This window comes from Hyperolius riggenbachi, chromosome 4 (genome assembly GCF_040937935.1).
Source record: "Hyperolius riggenbachi isolate aHypRig1 chromosome 4, aHypRig1.pri, whole genome shotgun sequence".
NCBI lineage: Eukaryota > Metazoa > Chordata > Amphibia > Anura > Hyperoliidae > Hyperolius > Hyperolius riggenbachi.
Window position 1 is genome coordinate 333,227,063 of NC_090649.1, and position 22,320 is coordinate 333,249,382.

Genomic DNA, 22,320 nt, shown 5'->3' on the forward strand with positions numbered 1-22,320 from the left:
CGTCAATAATTCTGGCTTGCATGCAGATATTATACGGATGATATGTAGCTCGGAATTTATCCAGGAAAATTCACTTCCTGTTCATTTTGATTGATCTGTTCTAAGCTGCTCCATCTCTATTCTATAATATAAAAATTGTACTTTTTTGAAGTTTATACACTGAAACCTTTGACTCTCACATTTGAAACACTTAGTAAAATCCTTGGCTTAAACCTGCCACTTGGCTTAAACTACCAAAACTAAAGAAGGCAGTTCTCTTCTGTTGATGAACACTGGCCATGGCAATTACCTTTTTCTAATGGGTTTTCTAGCAGGAGATAATTTTTCTTCTTGTATTTAAAATAATTGTCTGCACTTTGCAACTGAAAAAGTACCAACAAGTAGGTGAATAAGTACTATCAAAATTATTTGTATTTACAAGTTGTGAAAATATCACCTAGGAGAAAACTCAGGTAAAAAATGTAATTGCATATGGGCCCATGTGTCAAAGTTCTTCCCTTAGGTTCCAGCCAGGAGGAAAAACCACCTATGATGTCTGCCTGTCGATTGCTCCTTGTCAACACCACCCACCTGACTTGCTCATAAATATATAAAATAACCTTGTATGGGGCATATCATGGGCAAGTTGGGCAGGGATGAATGGTACAGTAAATAAACTGGAAAAATATTGTACAAGAAAATAATTAAAATATTCTTAAATGTATATTACAGGTGTAAGAGGTACAAATGTGTGATAGAAGTGCTCTAAGGAATCAGAAGCGTACCTTAGTAAAATCACTGGCAATAAACCCTTGTTCAAAACCACTAAACATAGTGAGAGGAATGAGAAGGCATTGACGTTTGTCACGTAGATGCTTCAGTGCGGCAAGGAGAGTGGAATAACAGGGCTGATCTTTGGGTTCAGTGTGAGCATGTACCCTCTCCAAGAATATGATGATCAACACCATAGCCAGGACTCCACAAGCTTTAATAAACAACAAAAGGATAAATTAATAAAGTAAGATAAAGTCATAGAACAGACAGTTATTTCTTTTTTTAAATGTTGTTTTTATTTTAGATGGTCTGCAAATTATTAGGATTATAAGTACTGTTTAGATTCAAACTCACAGCTAATTTCAACTAATATTTACTTGCCTTACCACTTTGGAAAAAAAGTATTTCTTACCTAGTACCTACAACCACTTACCTCCCTTGTCATTACAAGACTTTGAAATATTTTTCCAGAAACAATGAAGTTATTCCTAAGAGACCTATTTATAAAAAGGCATTTTAAGAGCCCAACATCACAAAACACGTTTGCTAGATTTTGTAAATGTCATCACTTCCTCTCCAGACAGCGGCAGTAGCAGCATTTAGTATTTTTTTTTCCGGTAACGTGGAGAATAGATAGAACCTGCATCAATTGCCCCCTTCACTTTAACACCATAGGCCAGTTTTTGAGTCTTAAGAATAGGAAACTAGCTGATATATTCCCAGTGGGAATGCAGGCAGCAGTTTAAAAAAAAAAATTCCAAGCTTCTTCTACTAATCTCTGCAAGACAGAAACAAAATTGTCGGGTGTGGTGCTTTTTTTGACGTGTAGCTTACAAACAATTCTTGAGTGCAGGTAGTAACTTTTTCCCCTTTACTTCTAATTTGAAAATATTAGAGAAGTTATCAGCTTCCCTCACCCTTCATTTTGGAAACGTAAAAGTTTAATAGGGTGGGAACTGTGTATTGCCATGGAGATGTACCAAGCAAGGAAAATTAAATTTTGCTAAATGTATAATGTTCACATAGTTTTGATGCACTCATGAAAAAAGCATTATGTCGACAATTTTTTTTTTAATGCACTACATTTGATACAGATGGTTTCTCCCACATTGTTCCATGTTAAGGTGTGCAAGATCAACTCGGTTGTGGCTCATATTTGTAGCAGATACCCAGTAAGCTACCTCACACATTGTCACTAAACAGACTCAACAACTGTGGCCCATGAAAAAGATAGTTTTCTTGAGAAGAAAGCCTTCAAATATACTGCATGATGTTTTGTTTTTTTTAGAACAACATGCATTTTAGCTTCTATGATAGAAGTGTGGAGTGCAAACAAAAACGTGCGTCAGTGCAAGGAGGGTATGCACAGATTTTATTGAGTGCATTCGAAAACACATTCATTCGTTTGTTGTGGGAAAGTGGCCTTACCTATCCCCAGAAAGTATTTCCTCAAGTAAATCAAGTAATTTCACTTGGTTTGTATTTGCATAAAACGTTTATCCATCAGGCACAGTGACTGACTATTAATGAATAACTTAACTGAGAGGGATATGGAGGTTGACATATTTATTTCCTTTTAAACCATACCAGTTACCTGGCAGTCCTTCTGATCTCTTTGGCTTCGGTAGTTCCCAATTCACTCACCTGAAACAAGCATGCTGCTAATTGAGCCAGGCTTCAGTCAGAAACATCTGATCTGCATGCTTGTTCAGGGTGCCTGTCTAAAGATGTCACAGTCAGAGGATCAGCAGGACAGGCTATTTGGTATTTACAAGGAAATAAATATGTCAGCCTCCATATCCCTTTCAGTTTAGGTGTGCTTTAATGCACTAAAAAACAGTATATTTCACAACTCTAAGCTAAAGGCTTTAGCTTTTTACATGCTTTACTTGCTATTACAATACATCAGTACATACCAGTGTATGAACCTAGAAGAATATAAATTACAGTGTTAGATGGACGACCAGCTGTACTATTTTGTGACTGAGACAACTCGGCTGGGCAGTCGCCTGCTCCACAAATGGTTTGATTTGGAGCATCAAGTCCTGTAAGCAAAAAGGTGTTACATTAAATTGACATAAGCACTCTTCAATATATACTTAATAGATAAATTGATATTACAAGTGCAAGGTTATGATAATTACTGTATTTATTATGTGTTTGGTAGGGATCAGCGATAACATTCTCACAAAAAGCGGGAACGTCCTGCAGTGTGCGAGAGGCACATTCCTGCATTCAGACGCCTCGTATGCTGCATTTCTTCTCCTGACACTTCTGCCTTTAGAAGTCCATCACTAATTGTAGGACGCATCAGAATGTAGGCGGTGCTAAGCCAGTTAACCCCTGCATACCTCGCTCTCCCCGCCCGCACACCCCAGGATGTTCTCGCTTTTCACAAGAACATTCTCGCGAATCCCTGGTGATTATTTTAACACTGAATTCTATCACAGCACTTTACAGGGTACATAGTCATGTTACCATCTGTCCCTCAGAGAAGAGCTCATTATGTTACATCGTCATAGTCATTAATTAATTTTTCTACCATAGGCCAACGTCAATTTGGATGGGCCAAAATAACTAATCAGTAAATCCTCAGTTAACTAAATGAGATAATGTTTATAATAAATATAGTTTATTTTTTTTTTACTGAGACAAAAACTCTTTGTGATGGTAACTGGGTACTTTCAGTTGGTAGAGGAACCTGCAGTTGCACCTGGGGAAATTATTTTGCCTGGGGGATGCTGAATTGACATCTGGAAAAGCTCTATAGGTTGAGGTGGACCAAGAAGTTAGTTGTAAGTTGTAAGTGAATTTGCTTTTGAGTTTCAAACAGACAACAGCATTGGCAGGCCATTAAAGCATGGCGGAGTAGTGAATAGCCCTCTTGCCTTGCAGTGCTAGAGTCCCCAGTTCAAATCTAGGTCAGGACACTATCTGCACAGAGTTTGTATGTTCTCCTTGTATTTGCATGTGTTCTCTCCAGATATTCCAGTTCCGCTCACATCTCAAGAACATACAGATTTATTATTATTATTATTGAATTATATAGCGCCAGCATCTTCTGCAGCGCTGCACAATAGCATACAGGGTATAACAAAACAAAGTATACAATACAAACAGTTGATACAAGACAAGAGGGTCTAACAGCTAAATCAGTGAACAAATTAACAACATATTTTACACAGCCATGGGAGGTATGCACACCCATTACACAGCATTGTGAGACAAAAGGGGAAGAGAGCCCTGACCAAAAGGCCTTACAGTCTAAACATTTAAGGTATAGGACAGTAGGTAAAGGGAAGCTGTGTATGGGGTGGTTGAAATGGTGGTTAGTGGGCAGTGTCCTAGATAGGACAGTATGCTTGCCTGAAGAGGTGAGTTTTCAGATTGCGCCTAAAAATAGTAAGTGTGGGTGAGTGGCAGATGTGTTGAGGGAGAGTGTTCCAGAGGAGGGGAGAGGATCAAGAGAAGTCTTGTAAGCGGGAGTGGTAAGACGTGATAAGGGAAGAAGACAGAAGGATATTGTTAGCAGAGCGGAGATTGCGTGTAGGATGGTATCAGGAAATAAGTTGATTAAGGTAGGAAAGAGTTATGTTGTGGAGAGCTTTGTTGGCAAGAGTAAGGATTTTAAATTGTATCCTTTGTGTAACTGGCAGCCAGTGAAGGGACTGACAGAGGGGGCTTGGGCTGGAGAAGCGTGAGGAGAGGTGGATGAGTCGTGCAGCAGAGTTCATAACAGACTCTAGCGGGGCTAAACGGTCGGCAGGGAGGCCGCAGAGCAGAGAGTTGCAATAGTCTAGTCGGGAAATGATCAGGGCATGCACCAGAAGTTTGGTAGTGTCCTGTGTTAGAAAAGGGTGGATGCAGGATATGTTTTTAGGTGGAGGCGACAAGAGGAGGAAAGTTTGTCAATGTGTGATTTGAATGAGAGACTTGAGTCCAAAATTACACCTAGACAGCGAGCCTGGGAGACAGGCGTTATGGAAGTGCCATCAACAGAAATAGAGATGTCTGGCGGGGGCATTGAGTGGTGAGGTGGGAAGACTACTATTTCAGTCTTGTCCATATTGAGTTTTAGAAAACGGGAGGACATGAAGGAGGCAATGGCATTGAGACAGTCTGGGACACGAGCTGTTAAGGTGTCCAAGTCAGGTGCTGAAATGTAGATCTGGGTATCATCAGGGTATAGGTGACATTGGAAACCAAAGTAGCTGATGAGCTTACCGAGACCATATGTGTAGATAGAGAAAAGGAGAGGTCCGAGGACTGAGCCTTGGGGAACTCCAACAGTGAGGGGACATGGAGAGGAGGTGGTGCCAGAGTAGGCAACTCTAAAGGTCCTATCTGAGAGGTAGGAGGAAAGCCAGGAGAGAGCAAGACCCTGAATGCCCATGGATGAGAGGATTTGGAGAAGTAGGGGTGGTCCACAGTGTCAAAAGCGGAAGAGAGGTCTAGGAGGATAAAAATAGAGTAGAGACCTTTAGATTTAGCAGTCGCCAGGTCATTGGTTACTTTAAGTAGGGCAGTTTCGGTTGAGTGGCTGGGGAGGAATCCAGATTGGAGGTCGTCAAAGAGAGAATTGGCAGTGAGATGATGGACTAAGTCAGTGTAGACGTGGTGTTTAAGTAGTTTAGATGAGAAGGGGAGGAGAGAAATGGGTAACTAGTTAGGCAGGGAAGAGGGGTCAAGAGAAGGTTTTTTTCAGTATGGGTGTTATAAGGGCTTGTTTGAAGGAGGATGGCACTATGCCTCTGGTGAGAGAAAGGTTGAAGAGGGTGGTTAAGGCAGGTGAGATGGTAGAGGATAAGTGAGTAATGAGGTGAGAGGGCATGGGGTCAAGGGGGCATGTAGTGGGACGTGATTTAGAGATGAGAGAGGAGACAGTAAGTTCAGTTAGTGGGGAGAAGGTTGTCAGGGAGGATGTAAGGTTTGGAGTATGTAAGGAAAGAGGAGGCTGCTAGTTAAAAAAAAAATTCGGATGTTGGTGATTTTATCAGTAAAAAAGGAGACAAAGTCGTCGGCTGAGATGCAGGGAGTGGGAGGTGGGGGCCGGAGGAGGAAGTTGAATGTAGCAAAGAGTAGTTTAGGGTTGTGGAAGTGTGAGAAGATTAGTGAGGAGAAGTATGAATGTTTGGCTGCTGTAGGAGCCTGTCTGAGTGTGTGCAAAGGCTCTTTGTAACTTTGAAAATGCTCAGGTAAGTTATTTTTACGCCAGCGCCGTTCAGCTATCCGGGAGAGGCGTTTCAGTAGTTTGATCTCCTCGTCAAGCCAGGGTTGCCGAAGGGCTCGGCGTCGGTAGACTGTGGAGGAGGGAGCCACAGAGTCAATGGCTGAGGTTAAGGTGATGTTATAATGATCAGCTGCTAGTTCAGGGTCAGTAAAACAGGATAGAGTATGTAGATGATGCAGAGAGGTTGATAGTGTTTGGGGGTTGAGATTGCGAATGTTGCAGAACTTGTGTACAGAAGTGTGTCGTGGGGATGTGTAGGGACTGGATGGAAGGATGTTGAATTTGAGTAAGTTATGATCAGACAGTGGGAGGGAAGAGTTGATAAGTTTGGATAGGGAGCAGCAACTAGTGAAAATTAGGTCGAGAGTGGGGCCGTCAGTATGGGTTGCGGTGGTAGGCCAAAGTGTGAGGTCAAGGGAAGTGGTAAGTGACAGGAACTTGGAGGCGCAGGATGATTTAATGTCGATGGGAATGTTGAAGTCCCCTATGATGACTGAGGGAATGTTAGTGGACAGGAAGAGAGGAAGCCATGCTGAGAAGTGGTCAAGGAAAAGACTGATTAGACCAGAGGGGCGATAAATTATGGCGATTTGGAGGTGAAAGGTGAAGAAGACTCAGACTGAGTGGGCTTCGAAGGATGAGAAACAAAAAGAACGGGCAGCAGGGAGGGGGCTGAATGAACAGTTTTGAGAAAGGATAGTTAACCATAATTGGCACCCCCATTAAATTGGTTTTAGACTGAGTATGATAGGAATTAGATTGTGAGTAGTGATGGACGAACATCACAAAAAAAAATGTCCATGAAAATTTGCGATTCGCACGCTCGCAGCGATACCCAGTGGCTTTAATGGGAGGCAAACTTCTAGAACCTTCAAGGCATCTCTGCAGCCACCATTTCTTTAAGGCATAATATATAAACTATTAAAGAAAGAGAATTGGCTCTTGGGTGCATAAGAAAATACAAAACAATCTTTATTATTTTGGTATTAACATACGAATAAATACATATATATAATTAGAAACCCCCTTAAAAACAGTGAATGATCCCCCTGGGCAACACAAGGAATAGTGAGGCTGCAGTCCTCACCCTACCTCGCAAGAAAAAAGAGTTCCACTCCAAGTGAAAAAACCACAGATGATAAATCAATGTAAAAAATGGCTGATATGAATCCACTTGTAACAAAGAATGGCTGATATGAATCCACTTGTAACAAAGAAGCTAAGCCTCAGAAGATCCCGTCACATAACAGTGACGCTGGTTGTTAGACACATGCCAGGCACCCACATCATAAAGGGGTGTATTTTTATTCATATGCTGTGACTTGTAACGATCAAGGAAAGGTACCCATGGAGCAATCCAGCATGAAAATACAGGTCCATAGATCCAGGATCAAAGGCGTATGGCAGAGAAATAGATAAGCCACAGACTGTTCCTGTATGCTGACATAGGTAAATTCTAACAATCCCCCAATCGCAGGGATACAGAGCCTTATGCACAGATGATAGAGGCACAATGTAGCAAGCCAGAGCTCAAAGAAGTTCAAAGGAGTTAATGCCGGCAGTTGGATATTAGCAAGCAGCAGGTGCCAAGCCAGCCATGCAAAGCTTCATAGTTACCATCCTGTAGTGCACGAAGTGGATCCAAGGAAATGCTGAAGCGTGGATATGGAGTGGCTCGTGTCCCACTGTGAAACCAGCCTTAAAGAAATGGTGGCTGCAGAGATGCCTTGAGTCCCGTTACAGACGCACGTCCCGTTACAGACGCACGTTAGTGCAGCCTGTACTGCAGCCCACCGCACAGCAATGAAAAATCAATGGGCTGTTCACAGTGCCCATGTTGCGTTACACAGTAACGCTGCGCCATAAGTCAACGTACTGCATGCAGTACTTTGTAAGCGGCAGAGCCGCGTTAGACTGCTTGCACATGCTCAGTAACATTGGGGAGGAGCGGAGAGCGGCCAGGCACATGGCTAATTAATATTCACTGCACTCAGTGACGTGCAGTGTTTACTTCTTGGAACGGCCGCTCTGTGCGGCGATTGGCCGGCGGGACCACGTGATGCCGCATGCGTCCAAGAGTGCGCATCACGGCATCATGGACGCCAGAGTGAGCTGCACAACGCGGCTCACTCTGACGTCCAAAGCAGGGAGCACCAGGCGTTGTGTTAGGGGCATGTTATGCGACCATAACGTCCCCTAAAACGCAACGTCCTGGTGTGAAACCAGCCTAAAAGAAGGTGTACAAGGTGTCTAGAAACCCAGACAGTACATGGTGAAGGGGAATTAATGGTAAAATAGTCACCAAAAAAGACATATTTTAAGCAAATGCTTATTTAATGTTTTTTATTTTTACATTTGAAGTGTATGTTAAAGAGGAACTCCTGCCTAAGCAAACATACTGTCATTAAGTTACATTAGTTATGTTAATTAAAATAGATAGGTAATATAATCTCTTACCCACCCTGTTTTAAAAGAACAGGCAAATGTTTGATTTCATGATGGCAGCCATCTTTTTGGTTAAAAGGAGGTGACGGGGAGCATGAGATACAGTTCCAACTGTCCTGTGTGCTGATCACCCCTCCCAGTTGCTAGGTAACGTGAACAACGACATAGGAAATCCCATCATGCTCTGCACAGCATCAGGGGAAAAAAGCCAGGGCTTTTTTTCATTGATGGGTGGAGGTTCGCTAAAAATGGAGCTAAAAATGATGCTTTGGTAAGAAAAACAAAGTTCTGATGCTGTGAAACTGTTAAAGAAACACCAAGCCTTTTCAGTTCTGCTGAGTAGATTTTTAGTCTGGAGGTTCACTTTAAGGAGAACGGTGGGAACAAGGGGATTTTTTTCTCCAGAAAGACCTTGTAGTTTCTGAGGATTCCCATTGGTCTGTTAAATAATCAATGGGGGTGCTGGAGGGAATTTTTCAGATGCTTTTGGCTGCTATACTTAGAAGTACAGCAAGCCCCGACACAGTGGCAGCTACTGCTCTCTTTATGCTACCCCCCCGCTGTCCCCACTGCAATAAAACACAGCAACTAGCCCTGTGACACCCTGCCACCCCTGCACTGCCGCACATTAGCCCCTGCTGAGCAGTGCAGGCACGGTAGCGGTTTAACAGGGCAGGGTGCTGTGGGTGCCCTGCCCTGTGTCATTGCAGCAGGGAAGGGGGGGAGGGAATTGGATAGAGGAACAGCTGCCACTGTGTTAGGGCTTGCTATTCCCTGGATCATCTTTAAAAATCCCTCCAGCGACCCTATTGGTCTTTTAACAGACCAATGGGAATTCTCATCAGTCCAGGCTAGGCAATCTGGCTATCCCAGCCTGCATGGGTGACAAGGGGTTCAGGAAGCTAAAATTGCCAGGGATGCTTATACAGCAATATTGCAGGTGCACAGAGATCTCTTTGGCCAAAACATTGCCATATGAAATTCACTGCTCTTTCTTTTGACATATGTAAATTTACGCTACTAATAAATAGGTGGATACATTATCTATCATTTAACTGCATTTACAAAAAAAAATTAAAATCGATTTTCTCAAAAACTATAAGGTCTTTTAGAAAAAAGGTTTCCCTTGTTTCCACTGTTTTCCTTAGCATACCCTGCAAATTTGCTATTAACTGGTAAAGTTGGCGGCCATTGACTTCAATGTTAAATGCGAAGCGTGAACCATGAATAGGTCGTTGTTTGCCATGAACTGTCCGCCTGTGAATATTTTCGTGCATCACTAATTGTGAGCTCCTCCGAAAGACAGTTAGTGGCATAACTAAATATACCATGTAAAATTGCGGTAGAAGATGTCAACGCTATATAAATACACAATAATCATAACAATGGTAAGGAATCCACCCACTCAGCCTTAAATAGCAGCTTGGTTTTACTTAACGGAGTACTGTAGGGGGGTAGTGGGAAAAAGAGTTGAACTTACCCGGAGCTTCTAATGGTCCCTCACAGACATCCTGTGCCCGCGCAGCCACTCACCGATGCTCCGGTCCTCGCCTCCGGTTCACTTCTGGAATTTCCAAGTTTAAAGTTGTAAAACCGCTGCGCCTGCGAGGCCAGGCCCTCGCTCACACTGACGTCATCAGGAGTGTATTGTGCAGGCCCAGTACGGTCTGTGTCTGTGCAGTACTCTTCTGGTGACATCAGCAGGAGCGAGGACATATGCAGCAAGGAGACTGTTAGACGCCGTCTATTTACTCCGTACAGTGCTGCGATCTAAGGCAGCGCTGTACTGGGGACAGCCGTGTGACACGGCTGTCCCCCTGGCAGGCTCAGGGGTAATCCGCTGTCATAGGCCTATGCCTATAACAACCAATCACAGTGAAAGGTGGGAGGGAAGAGAGGGGGAAGGGAGGGAGGGAACATAGAAAAAAATAGCAAGATATATTTAAAAATAAAAGATATAAATATTTGTATAAAAAAAAAAACATCCTGGGAGCGATCACAGCCCACCAACAGAAAGCTGTGTTGGTGGGCAGAAAAGGGGGGGATCACTTGTGTGCTGAGTTGTGCGGCCCTGCAGCGAGCCCTTAAAGCTCCAGTGGCCTTCATTGTAAAAAATAGCCTGGTCACAATGGGGATTTAAGACCGTGGTCCTTAAGTGGTTAAAGGGTTTTAATTGTGAGAGAGAGAAAGAGACAAAAATAGCATATTGACACGTGTGATTGAAAAATATTGGAATATATTGCAATATAATGGAAACGGCTAATAGGTAATGCAGGTTTCAGACAGAGCGTGTGAACAGAACGGTACGCCTTCATTGTACCCTTTGTAATGAGCATGTGCAAGCTGCCCCCACAATTAAAGAAAGTGAGCTGCTACTGTATACTGTATATGCCTAATACAATAGTGTCACATGAAAGCTCGATTTCATTTTAGCTTAATCCTAATTTCCCCATTGTCTGTCTTTATCAAAGGCCTGGTAGATTCTACAGTCTACAGTTGACTCTACTCCATACTAGTGGCATTGTTTATATGTTACGGCCAGAACCCGAAGTCTGGCCACTTCGGGATCTGGCCAGCCAAAACGCAACTTGGCCGTGCCCCTGCGGCCAATGTTAGAAATGAAATTATTCCCGTAAATTTCATGTATTTTCTAAGCCGTCTCGCTGCGGCCAAATGTATCAACAGTTAGTTAATGTAATTAAATTAAGCCGGCGGCAATGTAACAGATGAAGCTCTCTCCTCCCCCTGCCTCTCTTTTATACAATATTGGCAGTCGGGGACACGCGTGTCGTTCCTGCAGAATCCTGCCGTTCCTGCAGAGCGGGTGCTGGCAGATGCAATGTCTGCAGCCTCCCCGCTCTGCTTCCCTGGCGCGACAAACGACTTTCGGGGACATGCATGTCCCCCAGCTGCCAGTATTGTATAGGAGAGAAGCAGGGGGAGGAGAGGAGGCAGAGACGAATCTGGCGGCTTCATCTGTTACATTGCCACCGGCTTAATTTAATTAAATTAACTAACTTTTGATACATTTGGCCGCAGCGAGACAGCCAGAAAATACGGTACATGAAACTTACTGGAATCATTTCATTTCCAACATTGGCCGAAGCGGCACGGCAACGTTGTGTTTTGGCTGGCCAGAGCCCAAAGTGGCAAGACTTCGGGTTCTGGCCGTAACATATACATGTATTTCCACTTAGGAACATCACCTGCATGGAAACATTGTGCTAAAACTCAGGTTCAGTAATTAAATCATTGATGATTAATATAAACCGCTGCATGTCCCATGTTCAATTAGTACATTAATCAATCATGCACAGCCCCGCCCCCTCATATATTCTTCTAGTATGTAATTGAGGGGATTGTTTCATAGGATGTAAAAATTACACATATCTGTTCTACAGTAGTTGATGTTCCATTACTTCCCTGTCCTTATGGGGTATTGCTACTAATCCTTTGGAAGGAGCAATTAAAGGACAACTGAAGTGAGATTTATATGGAGGCTGCCATATTTATTTCCTTTTAAGCATAAGCAGGGCCGGTTCAAGGGGCCCTGGGGCAAACTTTAGCGTTCAGATCTGACAAAATTAGCTGCATGCTTTTTTTCTGTTGTCATTTAGACACTACTGCAGACAAACAGATCAGCAGGGCTGCCAGGCAACTGGTATTGTTTAAAATGAAATACCTACAGTTGTCCTTTAAGTTACACAGCTATCAATCTCAACCCACAGTAAAGTCAGCAGTTCTGTACAGGGATCTTCCTACACAATCTATCATACACCTCTCAAAACATCCCAATACAGCCAAAGCACAGAACAGTCAGCAGTACATGTAGACAAGATGCAGGGCTACATACAGTGGTGTGAAAAACTATTTGCCCCCTTCCTGATTTCTTATTTTTTTGCATGTTTGTCACACTTAAATGTTTCTGCTCATCAAAAACTGTTAACTATTAGTCAAAGATAACATAATTGAACACAAAATGCAGTTTTAAATGATGTTTTTTTTATTATTTAGTGAGAAAAAAAACTCCAAATCTACATGGCCCAGTGTGAAAAAGTGATTGCCCCCCTTGTTTAAAAATAACTTAACTGTGGTTTATCACACCTGAGTTCAATTTCTGTAGTCACCCCCAGGCCTGATTACTGCCACACCTGTTTCAATCAAGAAATCACTTAAATAGGAGCTATCTGACACAGAGAAGTAGACCAAAAGCACCTCAAAAGCTAGACATCATGCCAAGATCCAAAGAAATTCAGGAACAAATGAGAACAAAAGTACTGTAATTGAGATCTATCAGTCTGGTAAAGGTTATAAAGCCATTTCTAAAGCTTTGGGACTCCAGCGAACCACAGTGAGAGCCATTATCCACAAATGGCAAAAACATGGAACAGTGATGAACCTTCCCAGGAGTGGCCGGCCGACCAAAATTACCCCAAGAGCGCAGAGAAAACTCATCCGAGAGGCCACAAAAGACCGCAGGACAACATCTAAAGAACTGCAGGCCTCACTTGCCTCAATTAAGGTCAGTGTTCACGACTCCACCATAAGAAAGAGACTGTGCAAAAATGGTCTGCATGGCAGATATCCAAGGCGCAAACCACTTTTAAGCAAAAAGAACATTAAGGCTCATCTCAATTTTGCTAAAAAAACATCTTAATGATTGCCAAGACTTTTGGGAAAATACCTTGTGGACCGACGAGGCAAAAGTTGAACTTTTTGGAGGGTGCGTGTCCCGTTACATCTGGCGTAGAAGTAACACAGCATTTTAGCAAAAGAACATCATACCAACAGTAAAATATGGTGGTGGTAGTGTGATGGTCTGGGGTTGTTTTGCTGCTTCAGGACCTGGAAGGCTTGCTGTGATAGATGGAACTATAAATTCTACTGTCTACCAAAAAATCCTGAAGGAGAATGTCCGGCCATCTGTTTGTCAACTCAAGCTGAAGCGATCTTGGGTGCTGCAGCAGGACAATGACCCAAAACACACCAGCAAATCCACCTCTGAATGGCTGAAGAAAGACAAAATGAAGACTTTGGAGTGGCCTAGTCAAAGTCCTGACCTGAATCCTATTGAGATGTTGTGGCATGACCTTAAAAAGGCGGTTCATGCTAGAAAACCCTCAAATAAAGCTGAATTACAACAATTCTGCAAAGATGAGTGGGCCAAAATTCCTCCAGAGCGCTGTAAAAGACTCGTTGCAACTTATCGCAAACACTTGATTGCAGTTATTGCTGCTAAGGGTGGCCCAACCAGTTATTAGGTTCAGGGGGCAATTTCTTTTTCACACAGGGCCATGTAGGTTTTGAGGTTTTTTTCTCACTAAATAATAAAAACCATCATTTAAAACTGCATTTTGTGTTCAGTTATGTTATCTTTGACTAATAGTTAACGGTTTTTGATGAGCAGAAACATTTAAGTGTGACAAACATGCAAAAGAATAAGAAATCAGGAAGGGGGCAAATAGTTTTTCACACCACTGTATATTAGCGTCTTTATTTCTATATTCAGAAACATTATAGGGATAATATTATTCAACATACCTGCATTTGGTGTTAAGTAAAATACCAATGAAGAAATTAGATTTCCCCAAATACGACAAGTTTGGCAAATAAAGAAAAATATTCCAAAATATTGGTTCACTACATCTTTTGCCAGTTTCCCACTGTTCTCTGCATGCTTGTTTCCACTTATGGTAATATATGTGCTCTTACTGGCCCACAGAGGTCCTCCGCCCAATCCAAGTAATATAGATGAAATGATCAGAGTAGGCCTGAAATACACAAAAGTTTTTTAACAAAAGGTAGATGCAATTAATTATATTATAAATTGTAAAACTGTAATGAACTGTGAGATACTTTATGATCCTAATTTAGTACAACACCAGCCTGCTCCCTCACATGTCCCTGTTGATCCAGAGGAATGCAAAAAACCCTTACAAGGCATGGTCTAATTAGCCTCAAAAGGGAAAAAATTCCTTCCCGACTCCAGATGGCAATCAGATAAAATCCTTGGATCAACATCACTGGGCATTACATAGTAATTGTAGCCATGGATGTCTTTCAACGCAAGGAAAGCATCTAAGCCCCCTTTAAATGCAGGTATAGAATTTGCCATAACTACTTCCTGTGACAATGCATTCCACATCTTAATTACTATTACTGTAAAGAACCCTTTCCTAAATAAATGGCTAAAACGTTTTTCCTCCATGCGCAGATCATGTCCTCTAGTCCTTTGAGAAGGCCTAGGGACAAAAAGCTCATCCACCAAGCTTTTATATTGCCCTCTGATGTATTTATACATGTTAATTAGATCCCCTCTAAGGCGTCTTTTCTCTAGACTAAATACACCCAGTTTATCTAACCTTACTTGGTAAGTGAGACCTTCCATTCCACGTATCAATTTTGCTCATTCATCCACAATGATGTTGTCTACACTACTGAATATAGTAAATCGATAGTTGGACTAAAAAAATTGTCCCAAACCTTAACCACTTTACCCCCGCCCGTACGAATTTCTCCGTCCCTTTTTCCATCCTTTTACCCCCAGGGACGGAGAAATCCGTACTTTCCGCGCTCCCACCGCTGCCCGCGCTCCCGCTCGCTCTAGCGAGCACTCCCGCTCGTAAACACGCCGCCGGCCGCTCGCCCGGAGATCAATGAATGGGAAAATCCATTCCAGTTGGTTGATCTAAGCCCTGCAATGATCCACTGCTTCTCCGCTAAGCAGCGCGATCATTGTGAAAAAAAAAATGTTCCCAGCCTCCTAGTACTTCCTCCAAGCGTCCGGAAGGTCGCATTAAACAAAAAGTTACTGTTGCCATCTTGTGGCCAAATAGTAAAACTACACCCTAAAGCATTTTTCACATACAAATTCATTACTTATACACAAAAAATTAACTCATTACCTCCCACACTCCCCATTTTTTTTTTTTTTTGTAATTAAAAAAAAATTAAAAAATTTACAATTAAAAAAAATACATAAATAGTTACCATAAGGGGCTGAACTTTTTAAATATTTATGTCAGGGGGGTACAACACTGTTACTTTATAAACTATGGGCTTGTAATTAGGGATGGACGCAAAACTGAAAAAAATGCACCTTTATTTCCAAATAAAATATTGGCGCCAAACATTGTAATAGGGCCATAATTTAGACGGTTTTATAACCGGGACAAATGGGCAAATACATTTCATGGGTTTTAATTACAGTAGCATGCATTATTTAAAAACTATAATGGCCGAAAACTGAAAAATAATGAATTTTTTCCCACATTTTTCCTATTTTCCCATTAAAACACATTTAGAATAAAATAATTCTTGGCAAAATGTCCCACCTAAAGAAAGCCTAATTGGTGGTGGAAAAAACAAGATATAGTTCATTTAATTGTGATAAGTAATGATAAAGTTATAGACGAATGAATGGAAGGAGCGCTGAAAGGTGAAAATTGCTCTGGTGCTCAAGGGGTAAAACCCCTCAGTGGTGAAGTGGTTAATGAACCCTTGCCCCCCCCTCCCCCCCATGCAGGTTGGTAGTCCCACGTAAATTCAGAGCCTATTAACATAGAGCTCCACCCTTTCAACAATACCAGCCAACGTGGTCCATAACACTGGTGTATATTTAGCAAACCTTCCCACTAATCTTTCAGAACATTCTTGTACAACATTATCGAAAAGGAACTCTCCCCAACTATGGTGCCTAGAAGGTGATGGGGGTAATAACTTGGGGTGAGTCAGCTTTACAAATGAAGGGATCCTCTGATATTTATTTTGTCCCATCAAAGTAATAAGTGAAGATGAAACATATGGCCATTTTTGGTTGCCGTAATATTCTCAAACATAAATGGACATGAGAAAACACATTTTTGTACAAACAAGAATTTTTGCAAAAACATGTGGGCATGAGGAAGGTCAGTTTTGCCAATTGCATTGTAATTGTAAGGGTAAGAGAAAATACATTTTCTCACAGATGACTACATTTTTGTAAATATATGGGCATGCATGTGAAAAACAATTTTTCACCAAATGCATTAAGGTGAATTGTCAAGAGAAAATATATTTTTAAGACAATTCTCATTTTAATAAAAAAATCTGTATCTTGCAAGTCTATTATATTTTTGTAAAAATATCAAGAACTATGCTTGTGAGAGGTTTAGACGTCTAACATACCTGCTCTTTGCCCTAGATGGGACAAATATCAGTGGTCAAAATGAGCTTACTTCCCCGATGAACATACTACTTTAGGGGCCTTTCACACTTTCGCAGTGCGGCCTTTTGCCTCAGCATAACACTAGGGCAATGAAAGTCTATTGGGTAGTTAACATTGCATGTGGAGCGGCGTACTGGGCTGTAAGTACCCTATCTAACACGATTGCATACCTATGTAACCGTGCAGTTCCTGTGGCAACCTGCGGCAGACTAGAAGTTATGTCTATGGTGTCTATGGTGACATGTTTTTAAAATGCTCACCGCACGTTTTATGCATTGCACACGCACACGTCATCGATTCAGCCACAGGAAGTGAGTGTCACTTCCTTCTTGGCCTGCTGCCAGACAGGGATTACCACGTACTAATGCGGTAATCCCCGAAGGCCTGTTTTTGGCGGGGCAGTTCATGGACAGCACCACTACCGCTGACACGCAGTGTGGAACCGGTCTGTGATTACCAGTTCCCCTAGATAAAAATGATTTCAGCATTCTTCAGAAGAAGATATTGGGCCCAATCCAATTTACTTTTTATCCTAAGTTTTATCCTAGGTGATATTTTCACATCTTATCAATAAAATGCATTTTTAGCCACCCAGCAGGGAAGAAAAAACTCAGAATAATTTTGACAGTATTGTTTTCACAAATTCTTTGGTAGTTTTGGTAGTAGAGTGATGAAAAGTTATTTTAAAGAGAAGATGAAAATTATCTCCTAGGAGAAAACGTAGGAGAACAAGTGAAATGGATTGGACCCATTCTCCCTTATCTGGGCTAACAAATGCTGAGAATCCCTAGGCAAGCTCCAGTGCGGGTCAAAATAAAGACGTGTATAAAGAGTCCCAATGATTTGAAAGGGGTAATGTGGGTTTCTGCGAGGACATAAATGTGTACAGAAATGTTTACCAATTACTGATCCGTTATTCCTTTGGAATAGACTAAGGGATAGAATAGGTCAACAGTAGAGATGGCAAGAACGGTTCGCCGGCGAACTTACGGGGTTTGCGATCGCGGAGAACCACAAACTTTTCCGAAAGTTCGGTTTGCCCCCATAGTGCATCATGAGGGTTAAATTTGACCCTCTACATCACAGTCAGCAGGCACATTGTAGCCAATCAGGCTACACTCCCTCCTGGAGCCCCACCCCCCTTATAAAAGTCAGACTCACTCGTGTGCCTGCAGTAATTAGAAAAGGGAGAGCTGCTGTGCAGAGACTTATAGGGAAAGCTTAGTTAGGCTCTTGTAGGCTTCTTAGCTTGCTCCTTGATGATTATTATTGCTAAAAAAAGCACCCCTCAAAAGCTCTTTTGAGAACTAATCTTGTTCTTTTGATCTATTTTATTTTTTTATTCTTTTGTGTGGCCCACTTGCATTATATACAGCCCTGTCAGTCAGTCGCAGCTGGCCTTTGACCCCTTGGTGGTATAATTACTACTGTGCCAGTGCCAGGTGCACATTATAATACCCATCACTGCATATACCTACCTGTTGTTCACAGTGCACCCACCTATTTACGTGAGCGCACGTAGTGTCACTCTGCCTGTCCGGTATCTGTCTGTGTGTGACAGGTGCACATTGTAATACCCATCACTGCATATATCTACCTGTTGTGTTCAGTGCACCCACCTACCTATGTGAGTACACGCAGTGTGATATACCACTCTGTGCATACCTGGTAAATGCACCTGTGTGACTGCACATTGTATTAGTCAATTCCCCCCAATATGGACAAAACAAAAGGCAGAGGCAGGCCACCTGGCAGGTCTGTTCAAGGTCGCGCTGTCGTGATTTTGTGCGGCCCTCGACCAAAGTACAGTGTTTAGAAGAAGGCACATGCCATCAACCCCCAATATTGTCAGGATGTAGCTGACTATTTAACACAGAACACCTCATCTTTCTCAGCTTCCGCAGAAAAGCGTGACATATCTTCCTCCTCTTAATCTGATTCTGGCACCCCACTTAACACTCAGCCGGCTGCCACCACCAAAGTGCCATCACCCCAGGGCTCAGCGGTGTGGTGTGCGGTGTGTGTGCCTCAGATGAGAGCAATGCCATCTGTACTCTCTGCCACCAAAAATTGAGCCGTGGAAAGACCAAGACCCGCGTAGGGACAACTACTTTACGAAGGCACATGATTACAAAGCACAAACTGCAATGGGATGACAGCCTGAGGAAAAGCAGCACACAAAAGCAAAGTCACACACTGCAGTGGAAGATACCAGGCTGCAATTCTTTCTCAAAAAAGGCGATACCTAAACTGTACCGTGATGCTGAAAGGCAAGTGGTGACATCTCTGGCACACAGTGTTGGGTCAAGGGTCCATCTGACCATGGATGCCTGGTCTGCAAAGCACGCTCAGGCCTGCCTGAAGACTAAGTCAGACCCCACACACAGTATCTCTGCCTGCACGCCTTTTGACTGCCTTCTCCGCCACCACCAACAGTGTCCAGGACTCCAGGTGGATTCCTGCTAGCAGCGGCCACTATAATAATTTTCCTGGTGCGTGTACATGCCTGCCTAATTTTTCTGGCTGCACTGCAGCTGCAACAACAAAACAAAAGGCATGTACATGTGCCAATCCCCCTTCGTGATCATTACCTTGCCGCGGTGAAGGGGCTTGCGGATCACAATGAAGCAATGACCGACGGCTATATGAGTGTCTCGGGGGGGGGGGGGGGGGGGAGCACACCCAAGATAATAAGGTCGTTGCTTCATTGTGGACAGACCAAATTTGATCAGCTGGACAGTCACTGTTGTTTTATCATTGAGCTACCACAGCGTGGCGACCATATGGGCTTGAAAACCGCCACAGCCTGCACTCTCGCCATAGTGCGCACCAGTCAATCACAGCCGTCACTACACAAACAGCTGTTTGCGGTGCGTTACACAGTGAGTTTGGTGTGTCAGTGTGAAGCAGTACTTTAATTACACTCCCTGATTGATGTATACACATGCAAGATGTTTTAACGCACTTTAGGCCTGCAATTTAGCATTCAGTGTGATTTCTGCCCTTAAAACGCTGCTTTGCGTCAAATCCAGATTTTTCCCTGGGACTTTTGGCATCTATCCCACTCATCCATGCCCGCCTCCAGGTGTTAGACCCCTTGAAACATATTTTCCATCACTTTTGTGGCCAGCATAAGTGTTTCTAGTTTTCAAAATTCGCCTCCCCATTGAAGTCTATTGCGGTCCGCGAAAGTTTGCGCGAACCGAACTTTTGCGGAAGTTTGCGAACTGAAAATCGGAGGTTCGGGCCATCTCTAGTCAACAGTCAAGGATCCTCCACTTCCATATTTCTAGCAAAACTTCTAAGTGGCATACATTTCTTAGCATTCCAATATTTGGCGATTAATGGACTAATTAATGGATTAATGCAGTCCAAGATGTACTGTCTGAAGAAAAGATTCCAACATGTCAGCAACTAATGCCCTGTGTGAAAAAATGGGTGGACTTGGTGGTTCATTCTACTGATGAATTCAGAGTATTTCAGACAACATGCATTAGAGTTTTGGAGAAAATAAGACAAGAGACAGATGTCCTTTGAATATTATGCCATGCATATTCCATAAGAAAGACAGCCTAGAGGAAGAAGCAATTGTCCAGGATTGAAGATCGAATATTGGCAACTTAGAAATGTATTCTTAGATTCTGGATTGAATGCTGTTAACCCAAAAATAGATACAATGAAAGTGTAAGTACTGAAAATTATCATTTATGGTGCCCATACATGGTACAATAAAAACATTCAATGTTCTCGTTTGTTTAACCAAAATGCTTGAATCGATTGAAAGTTTAAAATAATCTTTTTTTTCGATACAGAAAAATGAACTATTATCCAATTTTTTTTAATAAAAATCTGATAAGACATATTGGAAAAATATTTATAATCAATCTAACAGAATAATCAAATGAAATGATCTAATCGAAAAAATTGAACCATTAGATGGATAGATAAGTATGGGGAGATAGAAAAAGAATACTATGAATACAATTTTTCCTCATCTGGAGAAAATACTTGATTTGTGGTAACTTTCTCTTCTAACCAAGCCAAGCCATACAGCTTATGGCATATTTAATTAATACCAAATTAAATGTAAGATAATTTGAGAAACTCAAGATATGAAAGGAGATTTTGGATTCATGTTTCCAAAATTGTAAAATAAGGACTCTGGGCTGAGTAAAAAGAGGGAGGGATGTGGATACCAGTTTGTGTTATTAGTTAAAATGTTTTCATTTGGATACAAATTGCAAGGTCTTAGACAAGGAAAATATTTATTTTTTCCTACCCAGGACCTATTGGACTTGATAACGTTAACCACTTGCCGACCGCGCACTCATAACGCGCGTCGGCAAAGTGGTGGCTGCAGGACCAGCGACGCACATCTGCGTCGCCGGCTGCAGGCTAATTAATCAGGAAACAGCCGCGCGGCTCGCAGGCTAAATGTAAACACAAGCGGAAATAATCCGCTTTGTTTACATTTTTACAACGCTGCTAACAGTAGCAGCGTTGTACTAGATCAGCGATCCCTGGCCAATCAGCGGTCGGGGATCACTGTCACATGACAGGCAGGAGCCTGTTAGAGGCTGCACAGGACAGATCCGTTCCTGTGCAGCCTCCGATCTCCGGGGCAGGGAGGGAGGAGAGGGAGAGCGGGAATCCTGCGGTGGAGGGGGCTTTGAGGTGCCCCCCCCCCCGCCAGCCACACACAGGCAGGAGCGATCAGACCCCAATCAGTACATCATCCCCCTAGTGGGAAAAAAAGGGGGGTGATCTGGTTGCTCTGCCTGGTATTTGATCTGTGCTGGGGGCTGTAGAGCCCACCCAGCACAGATCTTAGAGATTAGTGCTGGTCCTTAAGGGGGGTAAAGGCTGAGTCCTGAAGTGGTTAAGGCCTCCTTCACATCAATACACGCATATGGACGTGCAATCAGAATGCAACGCATACGATCACACGCCATCTGCGTTTGCATGCGTTGCGTGGCTGATCCCATTTACTTTAGTGAATAGGTCAGCCTCGCATTTTGCCAAAAAATGCATGCAGCATGCGGTCGCACACCGCACTGGTATGGAACGTATGCAGTATGAACATCAGACAGTGCCATCTATGTACTTCTGATGTTTCTGCATGTACACCTCCAACACGCGTTGCCAATATACGTATGGCAACGCCTGTAATGTGAACAAGGCCTAAGGGTAGGAACACACTAGGCAGAATCACATATACGTTTTCCACTATGTGCTATGGGGAAAACTCGTGTGATTATGCCTAGTGTGTTACTTCCCTAAAAGATTGTCAAGTAAGGGGCAGCAACATGAACTAGCAATTTTTAGTAGATGCTATGTGTACTGTAAAACAAAAGTTTGCTTTCCTAAAACAGAAAGAATTTGCGATAATTCAGGTTGAAGTGAGCTCGAGATGTCTCCCAGAGCAACACTGCTGAATATATGCAAATTAACCATTGTACCCTTAGAAGCTAAACACACCTCCAGAACCACTGGAATGCAATGATGTGTCAGCTTGTTAATTTGTACAGAGCCATAATAATCCAACATGCATACAGACTGTTTCGGATTGTTTGATCCTCATCAGTGCATGGCATGGATTAATTTGGCTCTATGGAGTAGGGCTTGTAAATCCGAGAGGCACAGACTAACCAGCAAGCTCATGGTGACCCAGAACTCATTGGAGTGT

General features: G+C 42.7%; 1 protein-coding gene across 1 annotated transcript in view; it reads right to left on the bottom strand.

Moving 5' to 3' along the window:
- LOC137570823 (protein unc-93 homolog A-like) overlaps positions 1-22,320 on the bottom strand; it is a 52,585-nt gene that overhangs the window by 12,868 nt on the left and 17,397 nt on the right. Inside the window, exons 3-5 of the mRNA XM_068279532.1 lie at positions 13,970-14,199; positions 2,670-2,798; positions 765-964 (exon numbers count right to left, since the gene is read on the bottom strand). Coding sequence (XP_068135633.1) covers positions 765-964; positions 2,670-2,798; positions 13,970-14,199 — 559 coding nt within the window. The remainder of the gene's footprint in view (positions 1-764; positions 965-2,669; positions 2,799-13,969; positions 14,200-22,320) is intronic.